This window comes from Ursus arctos, unplaced genomic scaffold, assembly GCF_023065955.2.
Source record: "Ursus arctos isolate Adak ecotype North America unplaced genomic scaffold, UrsArc2.0 scaffold_27, whole genome shotgun sequence".
NCBI classification, from domain to species: Eukaryota; Metazoa; Chordata; class Mammalia; order Carnivora; family Ursidae; genus Ursus; species Ursus arctos.
The window spans coordinates 21,656,760-21,670,882 of NW_026622952.1; the positions used below are offsets into that span (position 1 = coordinate 21,656,760).

The 14,123-nt window shown below is 50.5% G+C and overlaps 1 protein-coding gene and 1 long non-coding RNA gene across 6 annotated transcripts in view; one reads left to right on the top strand and one right to left on the bottom strand.

Annotated features, from left to right (window-relative positions):
- LOC113262191 (uncharacterized) overlaps positions 1 to 6,402 on the top strand; it is a 149,178-nt gene extending 142,776 nt beyond the window's left edge. The window contains exons 2-5 of the long non-coding RNA XR_006410536.3: positions 2,776 to 2,938; positions 3,067 to 3,653; positions 4,211 to 4,305; positions 5,945 to 6,402. This is a non-coding gene — a long non-coding RNA (uncharacterized LOC113262191). The remainder of the gene's footprint in view (positions 1 to 2,775; positions 2,939 to 3,066; positions 3,654 to 4,210; positions 4,306 to 5,944) is intronic.
- Positions 1 to 14,123, bottom strand: part of MCPH1 (microcephalin 1) — a 242,378-nt gene that overhangs the window by 12,014 nt on the left and 216,241 nt on the right. For all 5 annotated transcript variants that reach the window (XM_026508495.4, XM_044387566.3, XM_057303506.1 and 2 more), the window contains one exon: positions 1,418 to 1,655. In XM_026508495.4, coding sequence (XP_026364280.2) covers positions 1,418 to 1,655 — 238 coding nt within the window. The remainder of the gene's footprint in view (positions 1 to 1,417; positions 1,656 to 14,123) is intronic.

The window sequence follows — 14,123 nt, forward strand, 5'->3', positions numbered from 1 at the left end:
CTTTGAAATTCGTTTCCAGGCAGAAGATAAATTACTTTGCACCAGAGAGTAAAAAATTACTCTTGATGGCCATACTTTTAAAATATATTAAAGAATGACCATCCATCATTTAAAAGATAGTCATAAAATGTCTGTTTGATAGATGAATGCCATCTTGGACACAGTATCTACTTATCTGTTAAAGGATGATGTCTAGGAAGGGTGAGAAAAGCCAGACGTTTGGGATTTAGCGACGAGGGGAGGCAAATAGGAGGAAGACTCTGGAACAGGGAAGCAGGAGGGGAGAGAATACACTACACTTCTCCAGTCTGCAGGAGCCAGGTAAGGATCTTGGCTAAAGGTGCTGACACCAAAGTAATTCAGTAAGAGCAGAAGAAAGGTTTCAGGAGAATCCAATTCTGACTTCCAGCCTCCAGGCTGCAAGAGAATACATCCCTGTTTAGGCCCCCAGTCTGTGGGACTTGGAAGGACAGCCCTGACAAACTATTACCTTCATCAAACCCAGGACAAGAGGGTTTATCCCCAAAGCGGGTCCCCGAGTGCATCTGCCGTGTTCAGCCCTATCACCGCACAAAAGCCACCTGCCTCCCCCACACCCACTTCTCCCGGCTGTCCTCGCTGCCTGTGCATCCCAGCTCGCAGTCTCGCTTAACCTACTTCCTCCTGGAGACCCCTGCAGCTCTCTTGGAGCTGGAGTCACAGACAAGTCCACCTGTCACCACACTGTCAGCCTCCTGGAAAGAGCAGATTTTGTACCACCTCTTCTCCTTCAGAATTGAGAGAAGCGTTTGGCATTCTCTTTGCTGCCATCAATGGCAGTTTGTACATTACATTCATGTCTGATTTTTTTTTTTAATGAAAGCTGTAGCTCCTTTTGCACAAAAGGATACCTTTCTGAGCACATGAACAAATGAGTGTCAGGAGCAGCGCACACGAGAAAGGGGTGGGAGACTGGGTGGCGGGGCCTGGCGGCTGGGCACTGGCCCACAGCCCCGAAAGCAGAGCAAGACAGGCCCTGGGGGAGAGAGCATCTGAGCGGAGGGTGGACAGGCCTGAGGTCTGGGGTAGCTGTGGCTTGGCTGGCTCTTCCACTAGCTAGTGAGGTAAAGTAGGTAGAGTCTAATAGGATTTCCTTTGTCCTTGTGAACTGTACTTTGGCTGACGGTCAAAAGGAGGAGGGTCTAAGTTGGCTTGTGACTGATAGTAATTACAGGATTCTGCTAAGGCAAATGCGTGGACGCTGAGTGTCCATCCAAAAGCCCCGAGGCTACATGGAGGGGGGTGTGGACATCACGCTTCCCCCAGAAAAACCTGTTTGTGTGGCTGGAACCACAGAACAGTGGCTCCTAAGGGGACACCAGCAGCTACCGCAAGCAGAAGGCACCTTCCCCGTCCATCCCTGGGCCCAGATTCCTACCTAAGATCCACGTTTCTGACAGATGCTTGATGGTCGCCTTCCTCTTTCTTTGGGAGGGTCCGATGAAGATGCCGGCCTGGCGTTGGATTCGTGTGATCTGACCCCCACACAGGAGGACCAGTTCCCGCAGCTTGGTTCTCGGGGGATTGCTGGTCGGGGTGATGAACATCACAGGCTGATCAGCAAACAGGGTTCCCTGGTACTGCCCCGCAGACAGACCACGCTCCAGGCGGCAGAGCTGTGGGGCAGAGACGAGGAGGATTAGGAAGGCACGGCATCATTTCATTACGTAGGATAGGTCGACCGTGAACCTCACTTCCTTTTTTGGAAGGATAGACCAAAGGTAAGGCTGCGCATTCTCAGGTGAATTCTGAATTCTGAAGATTCAGGGGAGATTGTAACATTTAATGATAATGACAGATCACACGCAGATAAAATTGGCCTTTGCTGAAGCAGCTTGCAAGCGAAATTACAAACAAATTTATAGTCCCCCTCCCCCCAAAAAGTTTAGGCTTTTGAATTATTACAAATTCTAAACCAAAATAGTGAAAAGGAATCAACCATTCAGTTGAGTGAGGACAGCATCTGCATCCTTAATCCTATTCAAGCCATGTGGATGAGTGTGGAAGGGAAAATGAGAGTGTTGGAGGAGGCAGTCCGCCTGCCCTGGACCAGCTCGGTGCATCACGGTTCCCGGCAGCACGGACGGGCCCAGGCCCCGAGAGGTGCCGGCACCACGGTGGACACGGGCAAAGGGAGAATGCGATGACACAAAGCAGGGATCCTAGAGCTCTTCCCCGACGCCTGAGGTGGTGGGGGGTGGGGTGGGAAGTATGTAGAGGTTGCTTTCAGTGAGTCATCGTGGAAATGGTGATGAGGAGTATCGGAGACAGTGGGAAACATTTCAGAAATGGGGATGTTAAATTGTTCTCTCTTTTGTTCTGATAAAGTTGTGGTTGGGGGCTGACCCAAGGGATGGTGGGAAGGCCTGCTTATTCTAAACAAACATTTCACTAAGTACAGATTAATAAAGACTTCTTTTTAAGTGCAAATACCCCCTGGGAGATGTCCAGGGTGAACTGTCATCCGCATTTTGAATATTTTAATCAGCTTATTTCCCTGAGGATGGAACTGAACATTTGAGATAAGTGGGCTCAGAGAAACCAAGGATTTTGATGTGAGATATGTGGGAAGAGGGACTGAGGGGTGCATCTCAGGGGAGCGTAACCTGTGTGGGGCAGCATGGTGGGAAATGGGGTGACAACCAGCCTCAGGGCATGGACAGGGGCTGGCTCTGGAGGTGAGAGGGCAGCAAAGGATACCCTCCTCCAAAGTCGAACGAATTCTTCTTCCACCAGGTTTTCATACTCAGAAAAAGAATCTCAAGATGAAAAAAGTTGCTCCAACATTAATAGAATCAACCCAATATACTTAAATAGGGCCACGGAGTTCTCTTCTCTCCTCACCAGTTTGGAATTATGCAGCGTTAGACACCCCATTGAAGCACCTTCCTCTGATTGGGTAAGTGGTGCAGGATCTTGACAATGAAAGCAACACTTCTACTCATGTGTTACCTTTGTTTAATGCTTCTAGTAATTTCTAACATTCCTCTGAGATGGGGGTAGAAAGGGTCTCATTTAATTTTGCAGATGAAGACGTGGAGGTGGAAGCCTGGCAAGACAGATGCTTTGTTTAAAACAGTCAAGCTGCAAGAAAAAACCCACGATCCCTCAACTTGGTGAGTCACCTGTTGCGCTGTAACTAGAGATCAAGAAAGAAACTTACTTCCCAGCCCAAGGTAAGACTCAGGATTGGTCCAGGAAAATCACAGTGGTCTCAGTTCCCTTGCAGAGGACTGGGTCAAGCTTGGGCTGGACTGGACATGGCCAATGGGATCTGAGAATAAGTCTTCACTAATATAAACTGATGCATAAGCAAAAATACCTCTCTTACTGGCTGGACTCTGTCACGTTGACAATAGGACAGCTGGAATTACCGAAGCCACCTGAGGCCACAAACCATGCTGAAAACGGCCAAGTGGGAAGGCCTGGATCCTGGATCGCCGTTCTAAGTCACTGGATTGACCAAGCCAGGAATTGTCCTTTTGTTGTTCTTTCTATGTCGGGGGGTGGGGGTGATTTTTTTCATTTCTTTAAGCTACTTGTTGAGATTTGTGTTTCCAGGAGCTCGAAGCATCCAGATGCTGCAGTCCTTCGATCCCTGCCACCTACCAGAGGTAACCCCCGGTAACAACCGGTTTGCTATGTTTTTCTAAACTCTACAATGTTCACACACAAAAACATTCAGGATACAGTTTTTCTTAAAAACAAAAAAAATAGGATCAAGGATATATCTTGGTATGTGCATAAGCAGTAAATCAAACCCATATTTAACCCAAGAGAAAAGGACATTCGTAAGCCTTTCAAATGGTCAGAATGTGACTTGAGTAGCTGACCGCTTTGAGTCTTCATTCCCCTCCCACGTTTACTGAGTGCTTACTGTCTACCGGGCACGTGCAAGACGCTGGGGAAGCAGAGAAGATTAAAACACGGTCCCTGACCTTGGTGTAAAGCACGTAATATGAAAGTCAACAGATGAAAATACTTCCTTTTATTTATTTATTCAGCTTGAAATTAGAGGAGGCAAAGAATTACAAAGATCTTATTCTTTACTCAACATAATTGAGACTACGTGCATGCTGACTCTCTAATCCTAAGTAAAACAATTTCTGGGAAAGCTTAATCAAGATTTAGGTTACCTAAAATTAAAAATTAATTTGGGAATTTATCCTAGGAATGCACCCCTCGATGTATATGAGGATATGCATGGACTGGAGTTCATCGCCATAGAGACGATGACTGTCAAGTTCTATTTATATTACGGAGACGGTAGGACCCACTATTCTCCTTATTACTGAGCTTCAGCTATGTGCACTCTCTAAGGGAAGGTCTCCAGAATGCCATCCTTCCCCAACACTCCCCGAGGACAGCCTGCCCCTGTCACTCAGCTCCGTGCCCCCCTGGCACTTTCATCTTTGGGCCACAGCGGTCTGTAAGCATGGGTTCTGGTGCAGCCTAACCCTGGAGGCCACGTTCTGTCTCTGAAGGCACAGGTCATACACCGGCTTTGCTGCTGGATGTGCCACTGCCTTCAGAATTCTGACTGTGGCCAGCCAGCTTTACTCTCTAGCCCAGAGCACTGCCGTGTCCCCACTGGCACGTGCTGTAGGTGCCTGATGGCACCCTCTGACCATACCACCTTGCCCCGAAAGGCTTACAGCTTATCATTACCATTGCCTTCTTCACCCCTTGTGTAATAGCAATTCACGGCAATCCTGATTGCATCTCAAACTGGTCAACACCCATACAGTACAAAAGCTGTCAGCTGCAGAAACATGTCTGGGCTGCAGGGGGCACTAATAGAGGCTGGTGGAGGGTACAGGCTTCCTGTAGGGGTGAGGTGGGGGGGGGAAGCTGTTCCTGTACTTAAAGACGACCTCAGACATAACCAGGTTTATCGATACTGACCTAGAAGCTTCTTGCTAACTGTGCTTAAAAGATTTTTTAAAGAAATTGTAACTCTTAATAGTTCATTTTATTTAATTCAGATACTATAATGTTTCCAAGGAGAATTAACACGTGGATAGATTGAGAATATGGAAAGGAACCTGCAAATGAGCCAAACAATTGACTTTTCCATGGGCGTGGAGCCTTCCCTCCACCAGACAGGATTCGGCCCATGCCCACAGACAAGATTCGTTTGCACTGCCAATGGGTGGTTACAATTTACAGAACTGTCAGAGACTCAGAGGCAGTCTAAGCTAGAGTCGGGCAATCGGGCAGTCTGGAAAGGAGACCACAGTTTAAAAAGTGTAGTTGTCCAAGGAAGCACTAAATGTTTCCTACAAAGCCCAGGGTGTCAGTTGAAAAATGATGGAAGAAACGGGGATTAAGTGGAGGTAAGGGACTCCTCTAGGCTTAATTATCGTCCACCATAAACAGGACCGGTCAGGAGTCTGGGTGAATTTGGGGTAGAGTACAGAAGAGTTCCCCCTTTTCTCTATGGCGATGTAAAATCAGTACATACACTAACATACGTGTGTGTGTGTAAGACAAGGAGAGGGCTGACAGAGGCTAGAAGTCGTTCTCTGCCAGGAAATCTTCATTTGAACCCTTGGTTGTAGAGGATGAGGATAGCTACAGAAGGGTCTCAGGTAGTAAAACTAAGAAATTAGCCGTGCTTTATAAAATGTTGCCTTTGCATTTCGTCTTCATCAAAAAAGCGATACTGATTTAATAGCTCAGAACTTTCCAATCTATTTACAAGGCAGTCAGCCAAGGCAGACCGTAATGTTGACAAAACGAAGCAGAGCAGACTTCCCCCTCCGTCCATGCTTCTAGCTTCGATGACTCCCAGATATTTAGCCCTGACCAAGATGTCGACCCCACGGCAGGGAGGGTTTTGATGGCTCATTTACTCCAGACATGGGGGTTGGATTTCAGTTGGTGAATTTGCTCTTCCCTCCAGGTATAGCTCACCTTGATGATTATTCTGAACCACTGATGATTTCCATAAGTACCAACAAGCCACATACAGAAGAGGAGGTACGAATCCACCGTTAGGAAATTCTCACAGCGAACTGCTCTACACTGGAAGAAACAGAAGCTCGGGGAGGTTGGTTTCTTCTAGCTTGCCTCATGACACACCAGTAGTGTGTGGCGGGTTTGAATAGAGGGTTTCAGGCCCCAGAGTCCTAGCCCTTTCCATAACTTCACATGGTCTCTGCTCCTCATGGATTCCTCTGTTCCCACACTGAACCCAACAAATGAAATCATGCCATGCGTCTTGAGATGTGATGCTGTCATCTCTTTCAATTCCCCGTGCTTCGGGTGGTCATACAAATCTATATGTGTGTTAACGCTCATAGAACTGAACATTAAAAAAAATGTCAAAGAGAAAATACAAAAATAAGTTTTTTAGCTTTACATTTGTCTATATCCCATTTTTCTTTCGAGGACAATTTAAGTGTTTCTTCTTCTATGAAGCCGTTTCTAAGAACACCCCTCTAAAATCTTACCAACCCATAGACAGGTCCACTCACTTGGAACTTGGCACGGACGCTCACCGGTAGCTAATATCCCAGCGGTGCAGAGGTGAGGCTAACAATGACAACAGCTGATGCGTGTGTTCACAGCTGTGGTCTGCAGTGGAAAGGGCCTGGGAGAGCACAGTGACCGTGGCTCACACTCAACAGACAGGGAAACCGAGGCCCAGGAGACAAAGCTCCTAATCTGACATCCGAGATCCAGGCAAAGCTTTCCCGTACTTCCTAAGATGCAAAATCCTCTTACAACTGCCAGTCACTGCTAGTGTGGGGTGGACCTGAAGAGCCCACATCTCCTTCTGTCCACTCATTAACATGTTTATTCATTCATCTGAGCCTCGGGGTAAGGCCTAAAGATGCAAAAACCTAAGGACACAGTGTTCGCTTCCCCAGGACTTTCTAGAAATTCCAGTATTAACAACGATCACATGGCACATCAAGTCAGTCATGGGGTGAGAGCCTGGGTAGACTTCACAGTGGTAGCTTTTGGCTTGGAGAGTGAGTAGAAAGGGGTTTGCTCCGAGAAAAGCACATGGAGGGGCACTTCAGGTCAATGGTGTCCAAAAGATCACAGTTCAGGAGCACGGGGGGTAAGGGATGAGGGGCTTGGCAGGTGATCACAAGAATGAAAACTAACTTCTAAGTATGTACCATGGTGAAGAGGCTGAGTCAGCAGGGGCTGGCCGAATCCTGATTATACAGCCCGCTACCTCGTTATTGGGGAGCCATGAAATCCGCATGTGGGGAAGATCACGCAGCAGACAACATGGAGGTGTGGGGATCAGAAGCAGGTGGACCCAAAGGGAAGAAGTGCAGTAATTTCAACAAGAACTGAGGCAGGGCGGGGCATGGGGAGCAGGAGGGGAAGTGTATCCAGGATGGAACAAGAAGGCCAATTCAACAGGAATCCTGTTGTCTTGTACGCTTCCTATTATAATGGGCACGGGTCAGCTCCAGAGTCATGAACAGAGCCGTGCATGGTGCTTGTAGCAAAGCTCAGCTGTTGGGGTTTTGAGGTTTTCAGTAAATCCTACCTCTTTTCCCCCAGTTCAACTGGGAGAAAAGATACAGGTGCCAAACACAGGAGACCGAAATCACCTTCAGTGGGCCTTGGACCTGTGGTCATGTGAGTCTGCTAATACAGCCCTGATGACCTAGGAGGCACCGCCAGAGGCATGGCTGGCTCCCCACCAAGGGCCTTCCTCAGGAAGGCAGGCAGATATGAAATGGGTGCCCAAGGAGCTGCATCAGGATGCCTGTGCGGCTTCCTCTGCCGGGCGGAGTGGCGGAGGGAGGGGCGGGAGGCCCCTCCTAATGCAAACAGGAGCGTGCAAATGGCTGAGGCACGGGAGGGGGGGGGACTCACGGTAGGTCAGCTGGGGCAGACTTGGGTGAGATCCCCAGCTCTGCAGGAGCCCCCTCAGAGAACGGATGCCAGCGCTACCCACTGCAAAAGAGAAGTTAGACCCCAAGACAACTGGAAACACAGAATGAGAAGCTTCACCTTCTAAAAATGTCGGTGCCTACACCTGACCGTGCTGAATGGGCTGAATATATTAGGGTAAAATGAGCTGGTTGTTAGTGGTACTGAAAAGAAAAAACAAGGTCCATGGTCCTGGGAAATTAAAAAAACAAACCTGTTCTGTGTGTTTAATTTTTATGGGATTTAGGCAAATGAAGACAAGGTCTTCAAATGACATAATGAGTCCTGAAACTGCATAAACCCCCTCAACTTCCAATGAAAGGCTGTCCTTGCTCCTCTCTGAGGCTTCCAAGCCCCTTCTTAACTGGCCCACAGGTTTGAGTCTCACCTGCTCAGGTAGCCCGGCCCCTCCCCTCCATGCAACTGCCCCTCCTCTCACTTCCTGATCGCTATACCCCAGCTCACTGTCCCTCCCATCCCAACTCCTGGAAAGTTAAAAAGACACATAAGTGATCCTTTGAACACCCTGCATAGTCTCAGGTGCCTGGTCCCCCCTTTTCTGATGGGCTTGTTCTGCACCCACCTCAGGCTCTCACACCTGGTACCCGAGTCCCATACCTGGCAATGCGCTCTCCCTTCCAAAGCTTACAGCCCATGGCCAGTCGTTACTACCGTCCCCATGGTTCCTCCAACCTTCTGTTAGCCTGGTCCCAGTCAGCCGGCAGCCCACTCCCCCCACCCACCCAACAGCAGGAAGGGACACTTTGCCGGTTCCCTGAGGCACAGCCGCACCTGCTACTGCAGACAGACCGTCCCTTGATGGGCAAAGCCATGTGTCCGCTAGGGCCCCTCCCCATCCATTCTCACTTCCTCCCCCGATCATCAGAGCCTGCTAGCTGTATTCACACCGGCATACACAGTCCCGTCATTCCGCTCAGCCCCGAACCGCTCCTTGCTGACCAACACCTTGGCCAGGCATCCCCCTCTTCTCTGTGTCCTTCCCTAGCACAACTCCTCGAAAAAGCAGTCTCTGCCGGCCTCTCCTTCCCACCTCCCTCCCATCCACAGTGACTCCGATGGTCCCTCCCACCACCAAGACCCCCCAAGGCTGACTCCTCCCACAGGGACCAGCAGGATGCTGCACACCGCGGCCCCTCCCGCCACTTCAATCACCTTTGCTTGGCTTCTGGGCCCACGTTCCCTAATCTCCCCTTCTGCCCTGCTGTGCTCGATCTTTCTCTTCTTCCTGACCTCTTAATGCTCCAGGGCCACAGCGCTCCATGCTGGGACCTCCTTCTGCACTCGCTCCTTGGTGACCTCGTCCAGAGTCCAGGCCTTACACAGCTGCTGTGTGCCTCACAGGCACACGCCCACATTTTGTCTCTAGCTCAGACCTTCTCCCTGAATCCCAGACCAACGTGCTCTCTCGGCCTCTCCCCCGGATCTCTAACAGACCTCACAGACCCAAACCAGCCTCTCCTCCTCCCTCAACCTCCTTCTTCAGCCTTCTCTGTTTCTGGCCATTCCATCCTTACAGGCACCCAGGCCCAACACACGGAAGTCAGCTTCTCCTTCAAAACACATGCAGATGAGGACTGTTCCTCATTGTTCTGCACTCCGGTCCAAGCCAAGACAACACCGCTTACCTGGGTTAATGCCTCTGAGCTGGTGTCCCTACTTTTAAATGTGTCCCCCCTACTGACTCTTCTCAATGGAGTGAGAATTTTAAAAACCTAAGGTTATGTCTCTTCTCTGCTCAAAACACTGGTGCCCCATTTCATTCAGAAGAGGGGCTAAACCCTTGAGTTAGGCACCATGACCATTGCTTCCCTCTTAGCACCTTCCTCCTAGTTTATTCCCCCCTCCCTTCTCTGCGGTTTCTGAACACACCAGAGTACTTGTGCCTCAGGGCCTTTGCACCAACTTTCCCTTCAGCCTGGGATGTTCCTCCTTCAAATGGCCACACGGATAATTCTCTCACTTCTTTCGAGTCTTTACTCAGCTGTCAGCATTTCCATGTGGCATCCCCCACCAACCCTACTCAAAATCCCAACGCCTTTATTCTTTTTCTTGCCACACATTTTATTGGCTTTTAATATAAAATTTACTCTATGTTTCTCATGCTAGAATCTAAGGGCAGGAATCTTTGTTTTGTTCAACAACATATCCCCGGCACCTAGAACAGTGCCTGGCACAAAGTAGGTGCTCAGTTATACTAGTTTGAGTGACTATGGAGTGTTGTCTTCTGGAGTCTGATTTCAGGACAGCTTCTGCTCTAGCTACCACCCTCCCCAGAGGGATATCAGAGCAGCAGTGACAAGACAAAAAGGGCAGAGAGCAGGATGGCTGGGCATGCTGGGAAAAAGTTCCATGGGGCAGTAGGGCCTTCAGCTGCCCCGAAGGAGGAGGAAATGGAAAAGCACAGGTGGGAGACCAAGGACAAGTCTGCGAGGAACAAGAGCACAGAGGAGGTGGACAGGCGGAGACAGGGAGGTGGTCAGCCGAGGCAGGAGCAAGCCCCTGTGTCTGTGACAGACCAAGAAAGAGAGGGTGGAGGACGGGCCAGCTGGGGGAGTGGGCAGAGGGTGCCGGGGCCCAGGTGAGCATCTCACGACACGACACTGGGCATTGCAGAGGACGTGCTGGAAGAGACAGGTGTGGTGCTGGCAGAGCAGGGGTGGGTAAGGGTGTTGATCACCAGGGTCACTGAGGGGGTCGAGAAGGGGTGGTGCATCTACGGGAGACCCTGAAGGCAAGAAGGTAAGAGCTGCTGGCGGGCAGCCTGTGGGGGACGAGAAGGGGGGCTCCAGAGGAACCCCCGCCAGGATGGCAGGAATGCTGACTCCATGGAGCACTGGGCCGTCTGTGGGGAGGGCGGTGTGGCGGGGGAAGGGGGGCCGAGGTGTGCAAGCCAGTCGGAAGTCAGACCCACACCTGTTTGTCAGTCGCTGGCACTCAGAACTCAAGACTGCTGCCACTGGTGTCGTCCCCGGGGGCTCACGGCAGAGCCCAAGCCCCTGCACCGAGAGTAACATTCTTTTCCATCACGTGGTTCCTCCACTCTGTGACACATCTGCTTGTTGTCCTACTACCATGTTCTCAATCCTCACCAGTAAGTGCACAGCTCACAGGGACGGCCAGGGCACGTGCAGCTGAGTGACCTCTGAAAACAGGACCGCTTGAACCTGCTCACATTTCCAATGAAGTACTCCAGCACCAAAGGGATTACGTGCCTCCAAACTGTGCACTTTGCGGGCAAGCAGACCAAAGCCGAGTTACTAAGGAGGTGCCGGGGGCCACACAGTGTGTAAAATGAGTGGACTGCAACAGAGGGGTCCAAAGCTCGCGTTCCCACGTACCCACCAGCAGCGGCACACGGGGCTGGGGTGGCAGGGAGGACAGCAACCACGACGAAGCACGCACGATCCCTCCAGGCCAGTCCTGTCTGCCATCGCCGGTGCCACTCTGAGCTTTGGTTTGGGCCCAGGGGAGTGCGGACAGGACAGGAGTGCACCAGGCCGCGCAGTAAGGCAGGCAGGCTCGACAGTGTCTGGTACAAGACGTCCTCCTCCCGCCTGTTCTCGGCAGCCCTGGGCACTGTTGACGACATCCCCACCCTCCCGGCCTAGGACGAATTACCCCTGGCTTTCTCCCTCGGCTGTGCTCTTCTTCCTCTCTGGCCCCCAGTGCTGAGAACTCCTCACAGCCCCCTTCTCTACCTCCCCAGAGTCCTCTGCAGAAAAGCAACATACCCCACCTACTACAGAGCTTTCCTCTGGCCTCAGGGACCGTATAATCAACCGCCTGCCGGCCTCTGTTTCTGGAACATCACAGGCCCTGTGCACTCAACACACCTCATGCTCTTCATTCCCAAACCAGGTCCCACTACGTAACAGCTAGTAACAGCCAACCATGTGCAGGCACTTGGAAGCACCTTCCTATGAGTTAGCTCATTTAATCTTTGAAATAGGTGTCTAGGAGAGACACCCACTGTTTGCAGCTGATAGCAGAGAATGACGCAGACAGTCCATCTCCACCAGGTCACAGAGCTGGGAGGGGGGGAGCTTGGACGCTAACCCCGCCAAGCTGTGTGGATGATTACATAATGCTGCTTTCAGAATCTCGAGGAAGGCGACTGGCCACCTGGGCGTCATCTTTGACGCGTTTCTTGCCTGCGCCTTCCACACCCAGTTTATCACCAAGTCTAGTGGGCTTTCCCTTCTGAGCATCGTCCCAAGTCCATGCTCTTCAACAGCGCCATTACCACCCTCGCCCACCGGCAGCTTGCGAACGGTCGGGATCCACCCGGGGTCCACTCCTGTGCCTGCACCCAGGTGAGTGCATTTAAACGTGGCCACCATCAGGACACTGAACGTCTCCAGCTCTCCAGACGGTGGCCCCTGCCAGGGTGGATGGCCACTCTGAGTGCGGTCATCATCGGTGACACGGCTCTGCTCTATTACTGAACCACAGAAACGCACTCATGTGCTACATACCCTGTTGTATCTGGCTTCTCTTGCTCAGCACAATATCTGAACAAAACAAAACTTAAATGGCCTACAAGATCTCCCGTGACCCAGCCTCTACTTCTACCTGAGGCTGAATCTGGCTTCATCCTCTCCCTCCTCTCTGTTCTGCCTCAACAGTCTCCTTCCAGGTCATATGCCCTTGCTGGTCCATTCTGGCCACAGGGCCTTGAAACATGCTGCTTTCTCTGCTAGGTTGGTGAGTCAATCCCTCGTTGGTCAGATTAACTCCTATGCACCATCTGGATTTTGGCTCCTTGTCATCTCTTCAGGAAAGGCCATGCTATTCCCCAGCTAAATCAAACCTGCATCATTCCTTTTTTATTTAATAAACACTTAGCACTTCTTAGGTGCCAGCCACTGTCCTAAATATTTTATAAATATTAACTTATTTACTCCTCATAAAAATTCTGCAGGGCAGTTACTCTTATTATCCCCCCTTTCCATGCGAGAAACTGAAGACCCAGAGAGGAAGTATCCTGCCTGAGGTCACAAAGCTAATGGATAAAGAGCCAGAGCTGGGAGCCCTCTGCTGGCCCTGGGGCCTGTCCTTTCCCTGAGGTCACAGTGCTTCAGTGTCCTCCCAACACTGTACCTGTTACACCGGGGACAATTTCTGGCCCAGCAAGGGGGGGGGGCTCTTGATAAATGAGTGAATGAACAGGTGTCAGCGACTATATTTAGACGACACATCTCAGGTACAAGTAGCCGGTGGTTACATATGTGTATTGAGTATGTGTATACAGTTGTCCACCCCTAGCTGCAGCTTTGCTTTCCACAGTTCAGGCGACCTGGGGCAACTGCAGTCAGTCCCAAAGCAGAGCCTCCTCCCTGCGGATTATCAGAAGGACGGCAGTAACCTGGGGTTATATCACCCACGATGCCTACGTCGTTCACCTCGATGCCTCGCATCTCGGAGGCATTTTTTCATCTCACATCAGTACAAGTGGGAGGTGATAAGATGTCTTGAGAGAGAAGACCACATTCACAGAACTTCTACAACGGCATATTGCTAGAACTGGTTTTATTGGTTGAGCTCATACTGTGCCTAATATATAAATTAAATGTAATCACAGCTACCCATGTACAGGAAACACATAGCCTATACAGGGTTCCAGAGCATCTGCGGTTTCAGGCATCTACTGGGCATTTTGGAACGTGTCCCTACGAATAAAAGGGGGCGACTGCTATATACGTGCATCAGTACCTGCTTATGTTGCAGGGATAATTTTGTTTTTTGTGTGTGAGATCGTCACTGGGAAGCTGAACCTACAGAGCCAGCCACGAGGCGACAACTTTGTTACCTACTCAGGTCCGTGCCACACGTCCCCAACCTCCGCTGGACAAGCCCGAGGGTGTCTAACTCAGTGCATCTGTAATATAGCTTTGTTACTAACTCAGATCCGTGCCACACGTCCCCAACCTCCGCTGGACAAGCCAGAGGCTGTCTAACTTAGTGCATCTGCAATATAAATCATCTTCCTTCTTAACCTGGCTTCTATTTCCCTTCCTGTCACAATCACCCAGTCTTGAAACTTCAGGAGCACCTTTAATTTCTCCTTCTGCTTGGCCCTGCTAAAGTCCTATTAGCCAAGTTCCGTAACAACTCTTGGGTCAGCTCTGCACAGTTCCCGTGCTACAGCCCAGGTGATA